Here is an 18,778-nt window from a genome sequence, read left to right as displayed (position 1 = left end):
TTCTGAAAGAAGAAGAAAAACCTTTCAAAACAAGTGTTGCTTAATAGAATTTTGTTTGCAGGCATTGGGACCTTTTACTCATAATGAGTATAAATTAGCATCATAAAGAATAATTTTTATTTTATCTTTTTTTTTAAGAAAAATTTTTGGTATATGGCACATGCAGTCACCAAGGGACAGGGAGAGACAGAGAGATAGAAAACAAGAAATCACCCCACAGTGGGGATGGCCATGCTGCAATTCTCCTCCACTCTCCTCTTGAGATTTTGGACAAGCACACACACCTGGCATGAGTTTCAAGCTGCCAGGTCTGGGACTCGAATTGCTGTCAGCATGTGGGAGTCACTGACATAACCATTACACCATCTGCTGGTTCCAGGAATAATTTTTATAGAATGGTTATAGAACGATAAGGTGGTTGTCACTGTCGTTTCCCTTCTAATTCTTGAAGCCATTTTAAATGCAAAACCAAGGAATCTAAAGTAACTAAAAAGTGCTTGGGAGTAAAAATGTGATAATCTTACGATGAGATTCTCACTTTTTCATATAGACTAAGAAAAAGACTTTTGCACAGTCAAGAAGGGTCACTGGCATAATCTATAGAAAACAAATCCAGAAAACCCAGGGATAGAGAGAAGAGTGGAAAGCCATCAAATTAAAGGCCTATTCTGCTTCTGCCCCTCTAGTTCTTTTGCTGTTTCTTTCATTTCCTCTCTTCTTTGAATCAAGACTGAGGTAGGTTAGGGAAGGAAGTACAGGCTTGTCTGGTTTTAAGAAGGTTGCCAGCTTCCTTCCACATTTTATAGGCTGCCTGTATTCTTGACTCCTTTATCCTTTAGAGCAGTTTCTTAACTGCAGCATTATTGACATTTGGGGCCAGGTAATTGTGGGGGCTGTCCCGTGCATTCTGCAGTGCTCTACCAGCTAACTGCCAATAGCACAAGTCGTGAAAACCAAAAATGTCTGCAGACAATGCCCTTTCTCTTCTAGGATACACGTGTCCCAGTTGAACCATTGCCCTGGAGGAATAAACTAATAGCCATGACAGTTAACACTTATTAAACATGTTACCTCCCTGCTGCTCTTCTTACCTAATGCCCGTCACAGTAGGCTTTTTGTCCCATGAAGGCATATATACCAACCATTTATTGAGCAAGGCTTGCTTTTTGAAAGGATAAATAGGAAACAACAATAATATAACAGTTTATGCCCACCTTTTTTTTTTACCCCAACAGTGAGTATAGTAGCTTCACAAATATAACAAAAAATTGATTTTCATTAGTTTGCCAGAGTATTTAGTCCTTTAAAAACCATACAACTGAAAGACAAGAATGTTCATCTCCTTTGTTCTTTTTCTTGCTTAAATCTGGCCTAGAAAAATAAGCCAACATCTTGGAAAAGCTCCCATTTTCTCTATGGTTCACTGACATATTATTTTGGAAGTACAACATGTATACTTTGAAATATGAAATGCCTTTTAAAGTTTACTTATTTCTTCCATGAGAGAGACAGAGAGAGGCATCCTCCACAGGGTCTTCACACCACAGTGTTGGCCCCAGCCAGCCGGGATCAGATGCATGTGCACTCACTCACTGTGATTGGGGCAGTCTCCAAGCGGGGATGATCTGGGACCTTCCCTGTGGGTCCGGCATTGCCCAGTACTGTATTACTACCGAACCACCATGTTTTGTTTATGGCTTTTGCTATATTGTGCAGGCTTTATTAATAAGCACCTCCCACCTGATGAGTATCAGTCTGAGGAGAATAGTTGCATTTGGAGCTTAAAGATCACCAATCCATTAAAAAGAGGCAAAGAATATGAATAACTCATTTACAGAAAAGGAGTGTGTCTTAAACATGTGGGAAAATTTTCAACTTTTTGTAATAAAAGAAATGCAGGGGCCAGCACTTGGCGTAATGGCTATATCACTGGACTCCCATGCAGTCAACTGTGGTTCGAGTCCCAGATCCTGTGGCTTAAACTCACACCAGGCGCCTATACATGCGTGCCCAAGATCCCAAGAGGAGAATGGAGGAAAAGGGATTGTGGCCTGGCCTTCCCCCCTGGGGGGTGATTTCTCACTTTCTGTCTCCCTGTCTCTGTCTTTATGGTGAGCACATGCACTCTATAGCAAAAACCTCTCCAAAAAAAATAAATAAAATAAAATAACAACATAAAATTTAAAAATAAATAAATAAGTGGAGCGTCTTTTTTTTGTTTTAAGCTCCACTGGTGGTTCTGATATATGGCTGTAATTGAAACACTGTTTTAGCAATTCATTCTTGCTGAAAAACTTAATTTCTAAATTTTAAAAAATCATGAACAAGAACCAGCAGTTAGCGTAATGGCTATGTCACTGGACTCCCACGTAGTCGACCGCGGTTCACGTCCCGGACCTGGTGGCTTAAACTCACGCCAGGCGCCTATGCATGCGTGCCCAAGATCCCGAGAGGAGAATGGAGGAGAAGGGATTGCAGTGTGGCCATCCCCCCTGGGGGATGATTTCTCACTTTCTTTCTCACTGTCTCTCTCTGTCTGTCTGGCAAACGCACACGCCCTGTAGCAAAAACCTCTCCAAAAAAAAATGAACAGTAAATCTTTGTATTTGTATGTTCAAATTAATAGGTTGCTTTCTGTTTTGTAAAAGTTTTAAAGTGTGTGCTCTTGGTTTTTTTGTTCGTTCATTTCTTCTTTCCTAGGTGTTTATCTTATCTTTAACATATGCCTGCCTCAAGACTTCACATATTCTTAAACCTCGGCCACAATGTTTCCCTGATTATCAGTGGCAATATTTAATCTCTTGCTTTTTCTCAGGCCACATTGTTATTTCATTTAAGTCTGAGTCTTGCTTTCAGATAATTCCTAAATATCCTTCCAAACATACCCATGAATCATAATCACGAATAGCAGGTATCAGTTTTTCACAGGATACTTACATTTTTTTCCTTAGGAACTCTATAATTTTTCAGTTGTATAGATGGGTTTAGTACGGAAACATTTGCTAGCCCAGAAAATGGTTTTGTTATCATTACCAGTAGCTTTCCAGCATCTGATACAGAAAAGTTTATTTTAAGTAGATATTTCTTAGTCCATGTACTTTTTTTTTTTTTTTACTTGGGTCACTTAATACCAATTTTGTGTGGTATTCAGAGTGACATACTCTTTGGAAGTAAGTCACTATGAGCAGACCCCCAGTTAGGAAATAGAAAGTTATGTTCCCTTTCCTTAAGGTGGAGTATCTACATAAATTATTGGGTCATTGGAAAAGTCATGACTTTTTTTTGTATGTTCTATGCAAAAATGCATCATGACTTTTCCGACCACTCAATATTTGGAATTCTGTATGGGAGACTTACTCATTTCCCCTCTTATCAGTTATTTACATATACCAGTATAGATTAGTGGATATTTATTTTATACTTTGAGGTATAATATATAGACTATGATTATATTTCATTTTGAATAAATAATCTATTCACATGGTTCAAAATTCAAAAGGTAAAAATACACTAGGTATTATATTTATCAAGAAGTTTATTTCATATTTATTTTTCTAAGCCATAAACTTACTGATTTGATATTGTTTTCTTCTCTTGTTGGTATGTTTATTAGTCAGTTCTTGAGTTACTGATACTAATGACTTCCGGTTTGGTCAAAGCAGTATTAACAGTCCATACGATTCATCGAAGATCATCTCCAGAGAGAAGTCTCCTTCTTTATCTCTCAATTCTCTTTACTATGTAATCCAAACCCTGATAAATCTTTTCTAACATATCTTCAGCTTTTCTGCAGGAGTGTACATCGTCTCTTCCTGTTCTAGTTCTCCCACACAGTGCTATTGGCAGTATGTTTTTAAAATTCAGATTTGATTGTGTGACTGCCTTGCTCTAGGACCCTTTGTTTCTTCCTCTTGTATATAAAATAATAATGTAAACATTAGCATTCATTGGTCATAATGCTGAAGTCTTATAGCCATCGAGTAGTTTAGTTTCACAGAACCCCATAAAGCCCATATTCCTGTTATCCCAACTTTCTAAACAAGAAACGAATGTAAAGAGGTGAAGCAACTATCTAAGGTGCTCTAGTTAGCAGCTTGCAAAGCTTGAACCAACTCTGGACTCCCAGGTGTCTCCCTTAGAATGGCCTTGGTTGGGTCCCATGTGCATTTTTTTCCCTTTTTTCTACTCAGCTCTCCTCTCTAACCTCATTCTTCTCAGACTCCACTTACCTTCTTCCATTTACCATGTGCTTTCTCAAAGATGACACTCAACATTTTCACTTTCAGCCAGTGGAAACTCTGTTTCTCTTTTTCACAGTACTACTCAAATATGACATAGCCTTCTATTCCACCTTCCATGAAGTTTTTTATTCTCTCTTAGTCTAGAATTTTATTTAATTTTTGTTAATTTTGTTCATGTTTCATTTCTGTCATTTACCTTATTTTGTATGTTTTTGTTTATTTCTGTTTCTTAGTAGTTGGTTTTCTCCTGGAATATAAAGATTGTCTTTAGAAACTGTGGCTAATATCTCATGCTTAACAAACAAAAGAAATGTGACTCTTACAAATCAATTTCATTTATATAGTTTATTGGAGATTTTACTTTTATAAGGATGGAACATGGAGTTTTTGTTGTTGTTGTTGTTGACCCTTTAAGAATTACTGCAGACAAGTTACGAGAGTACTTTATTTTAAAATTTAATAATAATTGAAAAAATTTCATAACATTTTGGGATCAGCAAATAGCATAATGGTTACGTCACTGGACTCCCACTTAGTTGACCACAGTTCAAGTCCTGGACCCGGTGACTTAAAACTCAGGCCAGACGCATGTGTGTGTGTGCCCAGGATCCTGAGAGGAGAATGGAGAAGAGATTGCTGCATGGCCATACCCCATAGGGGGTGATTTTTCACTTTCTGTCTCTCTGTCTCTCCCTCTCTTTTTGTCCAGTGAACACACATATCCTACAGCAAAAATTTCTCTCAAAACAATTTAGTAACATTTTAATTTTAAATTTTTATAAAAGTTTAGGAATTGCTTATCCTAAGTATTTACTCTTTTGTTTTCAATTGAGAATTCTGATCCTGTTGAAGTATATTATGAAATTTTGTGAATATTATTGGTAACTCAAATAATTGAAAGAATTAGTATTGTAAAAATTCTAAATGTTTCTGTACTTTCCCATTATTTATCCAGCTTAAAATGTACAAATAAATTCTTAACTTTCTAAGTCATTGTTAGACTTTTTCTTTAATTTAATTAAAGAAAAAAGATTCAAGGAACCAGCAGATGGCATAATGGTTACATCCCTGGACTCCCACACGTCTAGTCACAGTTCGAATCCCAGACCCAAACGCCTGAAACTCAAGCCAGGCATGTGTGCATGTGTGCTCAAAATCCCAGGAGGAGAAGGGATTGTGGTGTGGCCATCTCCTGTGGGGGAGTGATTACTTGCTTTCTGTCTCTCTAGTGAGTGCATGCACCCTGTAGCAAAAATCTCTAAAAAAAAAAAAAAAAAAAAAAGATTTGATAGCTGGCCCCATAGCCTGGTAGTTAAGGAAGGCAGATCCCACATGGTTGATGTGGTTTGAATCCCAGCCTGGGGGCTTGAAAAACCCACTGCACACAAGTGCATGGGTGGCCAAAAATCTCAACAGGATGAAGAAATGGAGAAGGTATTAAGATATTGACCACACCCCACTGAGAGGTGCTTTCTCCCTGTCCTTCTGCCTCTCTTGTGAGTGCACATGCCCTCTGGCAATTGGAAAGGGAAAAAAAAAAAGCCTTAAGAACTCTTTAGAGGGAACAGCAGTTAGCATAATGTCTATGTCGCTGGACTCCCATGTAGTCGATCGCAGTTCGAGTCCTGGACCCGGCAGCTTAAACTCACACTGGGCGTGTGTACGTGCATGCCCAAGATCCCAAGAGGAGAACAGACGGCATGGCCATCCCCCCTGGGGGGTGATTTCTTGCTTTCTGTCTCTCTGTCTGTCTGGCGAGCACACATGCCTTATAGCAAAAACCTAAAAAAAAAAAGAACTCTTTAGAGATATATACATGATTTTTCTAATGGAAAATTAAGGTCAGAATATAAGATAAAGTTAGGTTGACATCTGAACCTAACAACCTATGCCATAAGACCTTAGACTGATGCTAAAGGAGAGCTGCAAATTGGGCTAGAAGCCAAGGTGGAAGTCGGGTACTTATAATGTGGCTGGAGTGGCTGAGGGTAAACTTTTAGTTTTATATAATGTTAATTATTTCTAATTTAAACAACTACATGTGGCTTGTAGCTAACCATGTATTAGTACAGTCCTAGAAAAGAGGAGACTCCTCTCTTTCAGGTTAAGAATACAATAGATGTATTTAAGATTATATTCTTCATCAGTAACTGAATCCTGTATTTCTGAGAGAATGTTTTAAGATAATCAATAGTTAATTATTTGTAAATTCACTTTTCTATTTTTGAAATCAGTGAGGATGCTTGAGTACATGAATCACTTTTCAGATATTAAGTCCCTAATTAGTAAAGTAGTATTAGGCTAACACACTACATTTAACATTCATTTAAGACTGAGATTGTTATAAGACCAGAAAGCTATAGATATACTAATATAGTACTGTTTTCCCACAGTTTCCGGAGTGTGGATTTTTTGGCATGTATGATAAAATTCTTCTCTTTCGCCATGACATGAACTCAGAAAATATTTTGCAGCTGATTACCTCAGCAGATGAAATACATGAAGGAGACCTGGTAGAAGTTGTTCTTTCAGGTAAATAAATAACTTGTTTTATTTTGTCCTTTTTTCCGCAAAGAATCTGGTTTTCTATACTAAGTGTGTTCTCTTACACTTAATCTTTGTACTGCTGTTGCTTACTCTCATCTGTAAATTACCATGTGATTTTTAACTTTCATGTTTCTTACTTTGAAGGTTGTATCACTGATGAGAAAGTAGGAAAAAAATGAATTATTTGTGTTACTAATCTAAGGGATTTATCAATTGAACTGAAAGGGGACTGTAATCTTCTAAATATATAAATAAGATAAAATATGCTAAACTTCTGTTGCCTTTTCCCAATTTCTATAAAGACCATGGAAAAAAGAGAATTGATGTTCACAAAAGTGAATTAGGAAAAAAAGGAGAAATAATAGAGATGAGAGGTGAAACTACAACACTAGTTATTTCCATGACTTGAAATGCTCCTTCCCTTTTTATTCAGTGGGCATTTCCTGTTTCTGTTGTCTTCCTGCCTCGCCCATTCTTGCCATTTCTTCTTCTTTAGCTTCTGCTCTGATCCCGTCCAGTAGCACGTGGGCCAGATTGCTAGTAAGGAGTGTAGAGGAAGAAGGAGCACCATAACGTGCACAGTAGGTCTGCAGTACTGCTTGTTTGGCAAGTGAAGTGGACTGGTGGGAAAAGGAAGCAGACAGGCCAGCCATGTGTCCAGGATCCTGCTTCCCCTTTTCCTTCTTCCCAAACTCACCTTTGAGCCTATTCTTGAAATCCTTTGTTTTCAGTCCCCACTCCTTTCACCTTCTATTTCTGATCCTCCCCTTCTTCTGCCACTCCCTACATTGACCATTCATCTTCCACACCACAATCCCAAATCTTCCACCTACTTCCCGATCTTTGTCTTCCTCTTCACCCCCGAGGGCATCAGCTCGGGGCCTCCTTGGAGGTCAGTCTCAGGTTCATTCCTTTGCTATGGACCCTCACAGAGCTCAGGATTATCCACTAACAAGCGTTGTGCATGTCGAAGTGAGAGGAGGGTCTTTGTGTCTGCTGTTCCTTTGCTTTCCGAGGCTTGAGGAATCTTGCTCTTAATCATTAGAACAGTCAGCATATCCTGGGTTCCTAAGTTAGAACTCAGTGCCTTTTTCCCACAGAAACATTGCTGTAAATTGAGGTTTAGTTCACAAAGTACCTGTTTCTTGTTTGTTTCACTTCAGTGTTCTGTGTTCCCTTACATAAAATAGTTCTTGACTGGCTGACATAGACCTAACCTATTTGTAGACTTGTCATTATGAGAAAATGCTTTTGGATGTGTAAGTACCTAACTTACAGACCTGCTTTTGGACTTGAAGTTATTTTAAATTAGAGTTTAAAAAGCCACAGTATTAAATACTGAAAATAATTTTTTGGTTCTATGCAACTTTCAGAGAAAAAACAATTCCGTGAATTTAGACATAAATGAACATGGTAAGCATTCCTAATCTTACTGCAATTATAGATGTAAGGTTTATTTTAATATTGTTCTTCTTTAAAAGCTTTGGCTACCGTAGAAGACTTCCAGATCCGTCCACATACTCTCTATGTACATTCTTACAAAGCTCCTACCTTCTGTGATTATTGTGGCGAGATGCTCTGGGGACTGGTACGTCAGGGACTGAAATGTGAAGGTATGTCTTCTAAGATGTTTGTGGCTATTTGAAGTAAGATTTCACATTAATGTTCTCTAACTACCAGTGAAAAATAGTAATTATTATCAGTAGGATATTAATCGGTGACAAGATAGTAATCAGGATTTAGAATTGGAAAGATCGGAACTCTGATTTGACTTCTACCACCTACTCCTTTATATTCTTGAGCAACTTCTAAACTTCTCCAAGGACTAATTTCTCTGAAAAATATATTCTACCCATTGGCTTTGTGAATAGTAAATGGTTAAATAAGGTAATAGGCACAAAGTAGACAAAGTAGTAGGTCAATAAATACCAAATTCCTTACATTGTTACTGTCTTTTAAAAGTAAGTTTTGGGGGGACCAGCAGTTAGCGTAATGGCTATGTCGCTAGACTCCCACGTAGTCGACCGCGGTTCGCGTCTTGGACCCGGTGGCTTAAATCTCACACCAGGCACGTGTGCGTGCGTGCCCAAGATCCCAAGAGGAGAATGGAGGAGAAGGGATTGTGGCGTGACCATCCCCCCTGGGGGGTGATTTCTCGCTTTCTGTCTCTATGTCTCTCTCTGTCTGGCAAGTGCACGCGCCCTATAGCGAAAACCTCTCCAAAAAAAAAAAAAAAAGTAAGTTTTGGGGCTGGCAGATGGCATAGTGGTTACATCGCTGGACTCCCACATGGCCAACCATGGCTCAAGTCCTGGACCTAGTTGTGTGAAATTCATGCTGGGTGCATGTGTGTGCATGCTCAAGATCCCAGGAGAATGGAGGAGAAGGGATTGCGGCGTGACCATCCCCCCTGGGGGGTGATTTCTCGCTTTCTGTCTCTCTGTCTCTCTCTGTCTGTCTGGCAAGTGCATGTGCCCTAAGGCAAAAGCCTCTATTTTTTATAAAAAGTTCAATCTTTTAGATACAACAAAGTTATCCAAGTTCTGAATTATAATGGCTGGGGATGGTTTGCAGGTGTACATTTCTGACCAAGTAACAATCCTCTAAGGTGGCAGGTCAATAAGCTTTGTGAAGGGCCTGAGGGTAACTATTTTAGGCTTTGCTGACCTTGGGGTCTCTGTCCTAACTTAACTCTGCTGTTATAGTTTGAAATTATTCATATATGATATGTAAACAAATGGGTATCACTGTGTTCAAATAAAACTGCATTTATGAACACTGAAATCTAAGTTCCATACAACTTTCACATCATGGGAAACGCAGAACACAGGCCACAGTTTGCTTTTTGCCAGTGTTCCTGAACTACCAGGCATCATAAACGTATTTCACTGGGCCCTGTCTCCAGAGTGCCTACTTCAGCAGGTCTCAGGTGCCCAGTAATGCACATGTGCAACAAATTCCCAGGTGACTGCCTAAGGGATCACACTTCAGCAATCTCTGCTCCAGCTAACTTAACCTTTCTAAATATACCTGTCTATACATTTGCTATTCTTGAGTTTATATACTTCCATTCAGCCTGTCATCTGGGTTCTTGATTAGGGTAGGTATTGCTGCCAGAGAAAATAACAAAGCACCTATTTTTATGTATCACACTTGAATAGTAAAGTTTTCATAATCTTATTTTTTACTTTTTAAAATATATTTAGGCTGTGGATTAAATTATCATAAAAGATGTGCCTTCAAGATTCCAAATAACTGCAGTGGAGTAAGAAAGAGGCGTCTGTCAAATATATCTCTACCAGGTCCTGGCCTCTCGGTTCCAAGACTCCTGCAGCCTGAATATGTAGCCCTTCCCAGTGAGGAGGTATGTATTCTAAAGTAATAGAAGGATATTTTATTAGTTATTCCTTTTGTTTCCGTAAGGTATATGATATCATACTATTAATAGAATATAACTGACATACTAAAGAATAGTAATGTTCATACACTTGAGAAACCTAAAATGTAATAATCAGACAAGACTTACCAATAGTAATGAATTATATTTTGTTCACATTGGGATCATGTTATTTATCATGTGAAATATCAGCTTTCTAATCAGTATATAGGCTTCTGGTTGTCTTACTTTACTTCATCTTTTACACACTACAGCCACATCAAGCTTCCAGTATACAATTCTGATTGTATCACTGCAGTAGAGTCTTGTACAGTCTTGGCTTTAATGATCTGCCCCTGTCAACACTCCCTGACCACCTTCTTGTTCCCCCTGCCTTTGCTCTTGTTGTTGTCCATCCTACATGGTTTTCCAGGCCTAGCTCAAGAGCCACCTTTCCTGACTTTCCCCTTACTCTAGAAGTTACTTTATTTTCAGGATGCCATCACACTCTTCAGACCTCTCTATTGTATGTATAACATTCTACCTGTTATCATAGTGTTTGAATACTAGATTGTCCTCAGAGAGTTTACGATCTATTTAGAGAATGCACTGTTTGTGTCTTTCTGTGACCCATCATGCCTGCACACAATCTCTGGTACTCAGTGGTGAGTGAATGAGTCCACTGATCCTCACAATATGAGATGTATCAGTAGATCTGTATACACGAGACAATTGAGTTGCTAAATGGTTAAGTGACTTGTCTGAAGTCACATAGCAAGTTAGGAAGAGATGAGAGAAATCCAGATCTCATTCTTAAATCAGTCATTTTTCCTGATAGATGCCTGTCAAAGGTAAGGGTAGTACATCAGGAAAGAAAGAAATAACTCCTTCATGCATTTGATAGTACTTGAAATGACTTCCATCCACATATTCTAATCTTATCATCTAGTTGTTTCTATTACCTCCTTCGTCTTCTGTGAATTAATGGCAAAGTCAGGGCTTTGGGCTTTTGTCTTAAAATCTTAGTCACAGATTTTGCTAATCCAAGACATTAGAGTAAAAGCATCTGATATCCTTTCACAAAAATCCTATATTCACAGGACCAGCAGATGGCGTAATGGCTACATAACTGGACTCCCACATAGTTCACCACGGTTCAAGTCAAGGCCCGGTGGCTTAAAACTCATGCCAGGCACGTGTGTGTATGCCCAACATCCCAAGAGGAAAATGGAGGAGAAGGGATTGCAGGGTGGCCATCCCCCCTGGGGGCGGGGGGGTGATTTTTTTGCTTTCTGTCTCTCTGTCTCTCTCTCCAGCAAGCATACGTACACTATAGCAAAAAAATCTCTTTCTTTAAAAACAAATCCCATATTTACTTATGGCGTAGGCCTAATGTGAGATTTTTAAAGTAGAGTAAGAGTGCTGAGGTAGAAGAGACTGAGAGTGAGCAGTTATTATAAACATATGGGAAAGTATTAGAAGCAGAAAAGCAGGTGTTTTTTGCACCACATGCACAGGGCACTTACCTGGGAATGAGGACTATTGGTAGAGGCATATTGTTTTAAGAGCCCCACAAATGACACTGGTGTGCCAGCTGCCCCTAGATGACTACTGCTTGATTAGGGAATAGCAAAGGATAGAACAGATGGATAAGATTATGTGTTACTTCATTAGTTTATATTTTATCCTGATGATGAAAACTTCTTAGTGAAGTATAAGAAGTAGAATGACGTGTTTGAAATACCATGATTGTTCAAAGTGTTTTAGAACCAGTAGAACTTGTAGAGTGGAAGATCTAAGAAGATCCCAGCATTCAGTCTCGCAAAAAAGAGGTAGAGCAAGAGCAGAGCTCTTGGAAGGAAATGAGAGTGAAGGAAGAGTGGGAAGAAAGGACAGTGTAAAGGAGAGGGAGCCCCAGACCTAGCGGCTTGAAAATCACGGCAATTGAGTAGGTAAATAAATAATACTTTTCTTTTTTTAAAGAGAGATTTTTTTTCTGTAAGGCACATGCACTCACCAGAAAGACAGACAGGTAGAAAGTGAAAAATCACCCCCCAGGGGAGATGGCCCAACCGCAATCCCTTCTCCTCTATTCTCCTCTCAGGATTTTGGACACGCACGCACACATACTAGACATGAGTTTTAAGTCAGAGGGTTCAGGACTCAAACTGAGGTCGATTACATGGGAGTCCAGCAATGTAGCCATTACACCATATGCTGGTCTCATAAATAAATGTCTTTAAAAATTAAAAGACTGTGGTATATTTAATTTGGGGGGAGTTAAAAGTTACACACAGATCTTCTACTCCATGGGGGTCTGCACACGTAAACCCAGGATTGTTCAAGGGTCAACTGCATAATTGAGAGTTGGCAATATTGGTACAAGGTTTTGATGAGCAGTTACTCCAGCAAATGGTAACTAAAGCCTAAACTGAGGAAATAATCAGATATTTAGAAAAATGTTTGCTTCACCTTAATAGGAAAGAGATTACAGTTTAAATTAAGCACTAACTTGTAAATAGAGGACAGGTAAGAAAAGAACTTTCACTTAATTGTGGTTACTCTAATCTCTGATCCCATTTTAACCAAGTTTTCTAGATAATTCCAACAAGCTCCTTCAGATTATTATTAAGTCTGCTAAATCTTCCCTGCCTTGAGGTGAAGTGGCAAAGCCTGTAACTGATGGGATTATATTATATGCCCAGCTATCTGGAGATGGAAGAAGCTTGAGAATCATTGAGCTGTACTGCTAAAGACCTAACTTTAAGTCTTTATACTAAGAATACCACTTAGTAGTACTGATGCTGTTGAGTCTTTTTTTTTAATACTTAAAATGGGATAGCAACATAAATAACTATTGTAATGGACATAAGAAATTGGGCATCTGTGGGACCAGCAGTTAGCATAATAGCTATGTCACTGGGCTCCCAGATAGTCAACTGCGGTTCGAGTTCCAGACCCAGTGGCTTAAATTCACCCTGGGCGTGCATGCGTGTGTGCCCAAGATCCTGAGAGGAGAATGGAGAAGAGGGGATTGCAGTGTGGCCATCCCCCCTTGGGGATGATTTCTCGCTTTCTGTCTCTCTCTGTCTGGCTGGCAAGTGCATGCACCCTATAGCAGAAACCTCTCAAAAAAAAAAAAAAATTAGGCATCTGCTATAGCCACAGTCAGAATAGTTTCTTGGGCACATGGCCTATACCTTATCCTAAGACCCCTACCCAGCAGGCCTTGCCGGAAAGCAGTCCCTATCTGGCCATTGGCATATGAAGGGGCCTATTTAGAAATCTCTCCCTCACCGGGGTACCCTGTGATTGACTGAATCAATCCTAATCCAGCACATGTGTTTTTGAACATGCGCCAAACCAAACCCAAAGTGGTAGAAGCAGGAGCAAGTGAAGCACAGTGTTAGGGCACCACCAGATTGGGGAGCCAGGGATGAGCAAAGGCCCAAGACATCTCTTGTCTGCATCAGCTTTGCAGGTTCACTGTCCCGTTTGCTGACAGTGACCCATACATGGCAGCACAGAGGAGGCTGAACTAACTAGAGTGGGGCACCTTGGATAGCTGAGGCATATAAGTGTGCTTTGAGTTGTAATATTCTCCTTGTACTGTTTCTGAATTAAACTGCTTCATAATTCATTTTAGAAAATTACTGGCTACACATTAGGAAAAAACTGTTGATCTGAGACTACATTTCTTTTTTTATCTACAGTGTTCCCTACTCATCTTTTTCTTCTTCTTTTCCTGTTTTTTCTCCTGCTTTTGCTTTTTCCCCCTCCTCTTACTTCTCCCTTACACCTCTCTTTCTCTTGGTTCCTTCTGCCTTGTTTTGCTTCCATTGGTTAGACATATCAATGTAGAATGACTCAACTTTGAGTTGGGAATGTTGCTAGCTTTTAGGAGGCATCTGGAAACTCTCAGGAATTCAGTTTTGGCCATGAAGACATAAACAGGCACAGCAAAATCTGTTAATACATTTAGGTGGTAATTAAGTATTTGGATTTTGTGCTTGAGGACATGGCTTATGTTTTATTCATTTTCATGTCCCTAGTTTGTAGTATAAAACCAGGCAGATAATTAAGTCAGTGTATGTTTGTTGAACAAGTGGAATGTGCCAAATGAACTGGCTTATAACTTAGTTTGAGTATTTCATTTTTATATTAGGTATTCAAGAAAGTCACGCATATTTTCTGTTTTTCTATGCAAAAATCTGTCATGACTTTCCTAATGACCCAGTAATTACAGAAATCCACTTGTACCTTAGATTTCACAAATGTTTTTAATTGACACTGACTTTACTTTTGCATATTGTTTACCTGAGGATAAAAAACCTAAACAGCAGTGTCAGCAGGTGACACAGTGGTTAAGGAGCTGGACTCCCACATGGCCAACCACAGTTCAGGTCCCGGACCTGGCAGCTTGAAACACATCAGACACATGTGTTCGCATGCCCAAAATTCCAAGAAAAGAATGAAGGAGAAGGGATTGTGGTGTGGCCATCCCCCCTGGGGCCACACTTTTTCCCACTCTCTCTCTCTCCATGCCTCTGGTGAGTGAGTGTGCACGCCCTTATAGCAAAAACATCTCTAAAAAGGGGGGAAAAAAAGAAAAGAAAACCTGAACAGCTGGAAAACAGTTAAAATATCAAGGAACGTCTTTTTTTTTTTTTTAATATTAAGAGATTTTTGCTGTAGGGCACATGCGCTCGTCTTAAAGGCAAAAGGCAAGAAATCACCCTGCCCCCCCAGGGAAGGTGACCACACTGCAGTCCCTTCTCCTCCATTCTCCTCTCAGGATGTTGGACACACACACACAGCATGAGTTTTAAGCCACTAGGTCTGGGACTCCAACTACGATCAGCCAAGATCGGCAACATAACCATAACCATTCTGCTACCTGCTGGTCCCAGTATCAAGGAACTTCTTAAAGCATAGTTACTAGACCTAAAGTTGTTATAGTTTTATATCTGCCATTAATATTATGATTATCATTTATGGGCTTAAATTTTTATATACGTATTTCAGTATTTATTAAGATAAATTTGAAAAATCTAAGATTTATTTTAAATATTTTTTATCATATTCAGTAATTGTAACTTGACCAGTAATAATATTTTCTAAATTTATTTACTTTTCCTGTGATGAATTCCTTAGTCAGATTTTTGAAAGAATTTGAACATCTGTTATAAATTAACTTATGTCAACCTTTGCATATATTTTTTTTATTCTAAATATGCCTGGCAAATAACAGTGAATATATCTTACCTTTTTTCTTTTAGCATAAATAATAGCACAAGAGAAATTCACACTTTTCTCATTCAAGGGTTGATAAATTAAACTTTCCAAAGGAAACTGCTGAGATCCTCACTGGATTTTTGGCTTTCGCAGTTCAAATAAATGACTTTTATGGTTAAGCTCTGCCCCCAATACTTTTCTTTTTAATACTGACTTATGGACATTACCTATGTTTAGGCACATGTTCAAGAGCCAAGTAAGAGAATTCCTTCTTGGAGCGGTCGTCCAATCTGGATGGAAAAGATGGTGATGTGCAGAGTGAAAGTTCCACACACATTTGCTGTTCACTCTTATGCCCGTCCCACGATATGTCAGTACTGCAAGCGGTTACTGAAAGGCCTCTTTCGCCAAGGAATGCAGTGTAAAGGTAGGACTGGATATTTTCCTGAAGCAAATTCAGGCATGCTTTGGTTAGCAAATATAAGGTTAAAATACATAGTTCAGGACCAGCTCTGTAGCACAGCAGGTTTAACACTGTTAAGCCCTGTGCATAGGGAGTTGGATCCCACATGGCTAGCAGCTGCTCAAGTCTCAGCCCCAGTGACTTAATCACACTAGGCATGTTTATATGTGTGTATCTGTGTGTGTGTGTGTTAGAAGCATTAGCCAAAGAAGTTGTTCACATAGTTGTTACCATAAAAAAAGAAAAAATATATATGTTAAAAAAATGAAATATTGGATATATACATATGTGTATTAGCAACAACTACAATCTACAATGTATATACTCAGTACAGGACACTATGCCAAAAAAAACTTCATTTCATTTCATTTTGAAAGTGACTGTATGTGAAATATCCTATTAGTAGTAGTAATAGAAGTCATTTTCCAGTTTATAGGCATAGAAAGATTAAGTAACTTGCTTTCAATCACATAGTTGGTAAACAGAAAAATTAGAATTTGAATCTATGAGGTATGGCTACCTAACATGCATGTTTAGCAGTTGCTAATACAAAGCAACTAGTAAGTGGCAGAGGTGATATTTAAGCTAAGCTCTGATTCCAGAGCTAGGTACTATCTAAAATTTAAATAATGCTTTCCTCTTTTCATTAAATATTCATACATACTACTAGAGTTTTTTGTTTCATTTTGTTATGTTTTGTTTCTGATTAGTAGCCAGGACCCAAAACAGTCAGTGATAGTGTGACAGGGCAGCAGGATCCCACATGACTGACTGCACAGGTCAAGTCCTGGACCCAGTGACTTGGGACACACTGGCACGTGTATGTGCGTGCTTCCCCAGGATCCCCAGAGGAGAGTGGGAGAGGGGGAACTGCAGCATTGGCTGTCCCTTCTGCAGGGTGCTTTCTCAGTCACTTTCCCGCCCGCCCTCCGTCCGTCTCTCTCTGGCAAGCATACACACTCTAAAGCAAAAAGTAAATACAGAAAAGGTCATTCCAGGGAATATGCATTAATATGGGTAGAATATTGTCTAAGTCACTAAAATTCTAATAGGGACCATCTTTATCTGGATAATAACCTAGCAATCTATCATAGCATCCCAAAATTTCTCATAATGAAGCAGGTTATTTATGGAATAATTTTTTTCTTATATAATGCTTTTATGCTTTCTAAAGACAATTTTATCTTTTCATCTCATGACTTCTTTTCAACAGTACTGCATGCACTAAGGTGTAAACTAAATACAGGGTGTCAGTATCTTAGACGATTAGTCATTGAGCCAGGGTAGGATATATGTAGTCTAGCTAAAATCTTTCTAGAGTTTTACTTTTATTCATTTTTTTTAAGGTTTATTCCATAGGGTGCGTATGCTCACTAGAGAGAGACAGAAAGAGAAGAAAGAGGAAAATGAGACACACCCCCTCCCGGGGGGGATGACCATGCCACAGTTCTTTCTCATCCGTCCTCAGGATTATGGACACATATGCACACACACTCGGCTTGATTTTTAAGCCACTGGGGCCAGGATGTGAACTGTGATCAGCCATGTAGGAGCCAAATTCCTTCACCATCTGCTGACCCATTTTTAGTTTTTTTTAATTGCTTTTTATTTGGTATAGGGTGTACATGCTTATCAGAGAGAAGGTGAGTGTGGGGAGTGAGAAAGTACCCCCTATGGGAGATGACCACACCACAGTCCCATTTCTTCCATTCTCCTTTCTGGATTTTGGATATGCACACACACATGCTCAGCTTGTCTTTTAAGTCACCAGGTCCAGGACTCGAACCGTACAGTCGGCCATGTGGAATCTAGCTGCTTTAACCATCATGCCACGGCTGACCCATAACTATAATTTTGTATACTTTTTCCATGTGATTAATCAAAAAGTTCTTGGTACCATATTTTTTTATATGTAGAAGCATTTATAGAATTAAATTATCAACTGACCTAAATAATAGATTAAGGTAAAGATTTTTACACGAATAAATCCTTGCTTACAATACAAAATAAGATAACCATATATAAATTATTTTGGGGTTTTCACCAGAGAGTGTGTATGCTAACCAGAAAAAGTGAGAGAGAGGGAGAGAGAGAGGCAGAGGGAGGTGAAATGAGAAATCACCCACCCAGGGAGGATGGCAATACCACAATCCCTTCTTCTCCATTCTCCTCTAGGGATTTTGAACACGTGTGCACCTGTACCTGGTGTTTTAAGCTTCCAGGTCCAGGACTTGAACTGCTGTGTGGGATTCCAGCACTTAACCACCACGGCACCTACTGACCCAAGATAGCTATATATAAATTGAACTCAAGTATGTAAGAGAAATCTTTTCTTGACAATATATGATAACATATGGAAACATCAAATACAGAACAGGTTGTATATTTGCTGTCAGGTATCAAACAGTCATTAGGCAGGCATAGTTAAATATTCAACTTTATTTCAACAATCTGCATTGAATATGAATTAATGCATGAATTAATGTTTTAAAATATCAACTCAAAAGTGTATTGGCAAGCAGCCACCCAGAAATGTTTTAGGAGAACATTAATAACAGATGTACAAATTCTAGCCAACAGATAATCTTAGTAAAAGTAGTTAATAGTGCCATTCCACCAAACAGAATTGAGACATTCTAATACCACATGCAAAAAACTATAATTTTTTTTTTATTAATTCACTTTACACCATCACAACACACAAATGAATTTTCCATCCAAAATACACTGTGCATTGGCTCAATCAAGCACATCCACATACATGTTCTCAGCAAATAGTTTTCCAATTCTTACGTCCTGCATACCTTGCCCTTTGTCTTGCCATCCCTGATTCCCCATCCCCCACCCTCTGCTATGTCCCATCTTCCTCCCCCATTGTCCCTGGCATCCATGGTTGCCCTCCACACCTTCCTCCCC

At 39.0% G+C, this 18,778-nt stretch overlaps 1 protein-coding gene across 1 annotated transcript in view; it reads left to right on the top strand.

The window, feature by feature from the left end:
* PRKD3 (protein kinase D3) overlaps positions 1-18,778 on the top strand; it is a 109,657-nt gene that overhangs the window by 31,544 nt on the left and 59,335 nt on the right. Inside the window, 4 exon segments of the mRNA XM_006151341.2 lie at positions 6,635-6,773; positions 8,270-8,401; positions 9,995-10,152; positions 15,637-15,826. Coding sequence (XP_006151403.1) covers positions 6,635-6,773; positions 8,270-8,401; positions 9,995-10,152; positions 15,637-15,826 — 619 coding nt within the window.

Source organism: Tupaia chinensis, unplaced genomic scaffold (assembly GCF_000334495.1).
Source record: "Tupaia chinensis unplaced genomic scaffold, TupChi_1.0 Scaffold000317_1, whole genome shotgun sequence".
NCBI lineage: Eukaryota > Metazoa > Chordata > Mammalia > Scandentia > Tupaiidae > Tupaia > Tupaia belangeri.
This window is presented reverse-complemented; position numbering and strand designations above follow the sequence as displayed.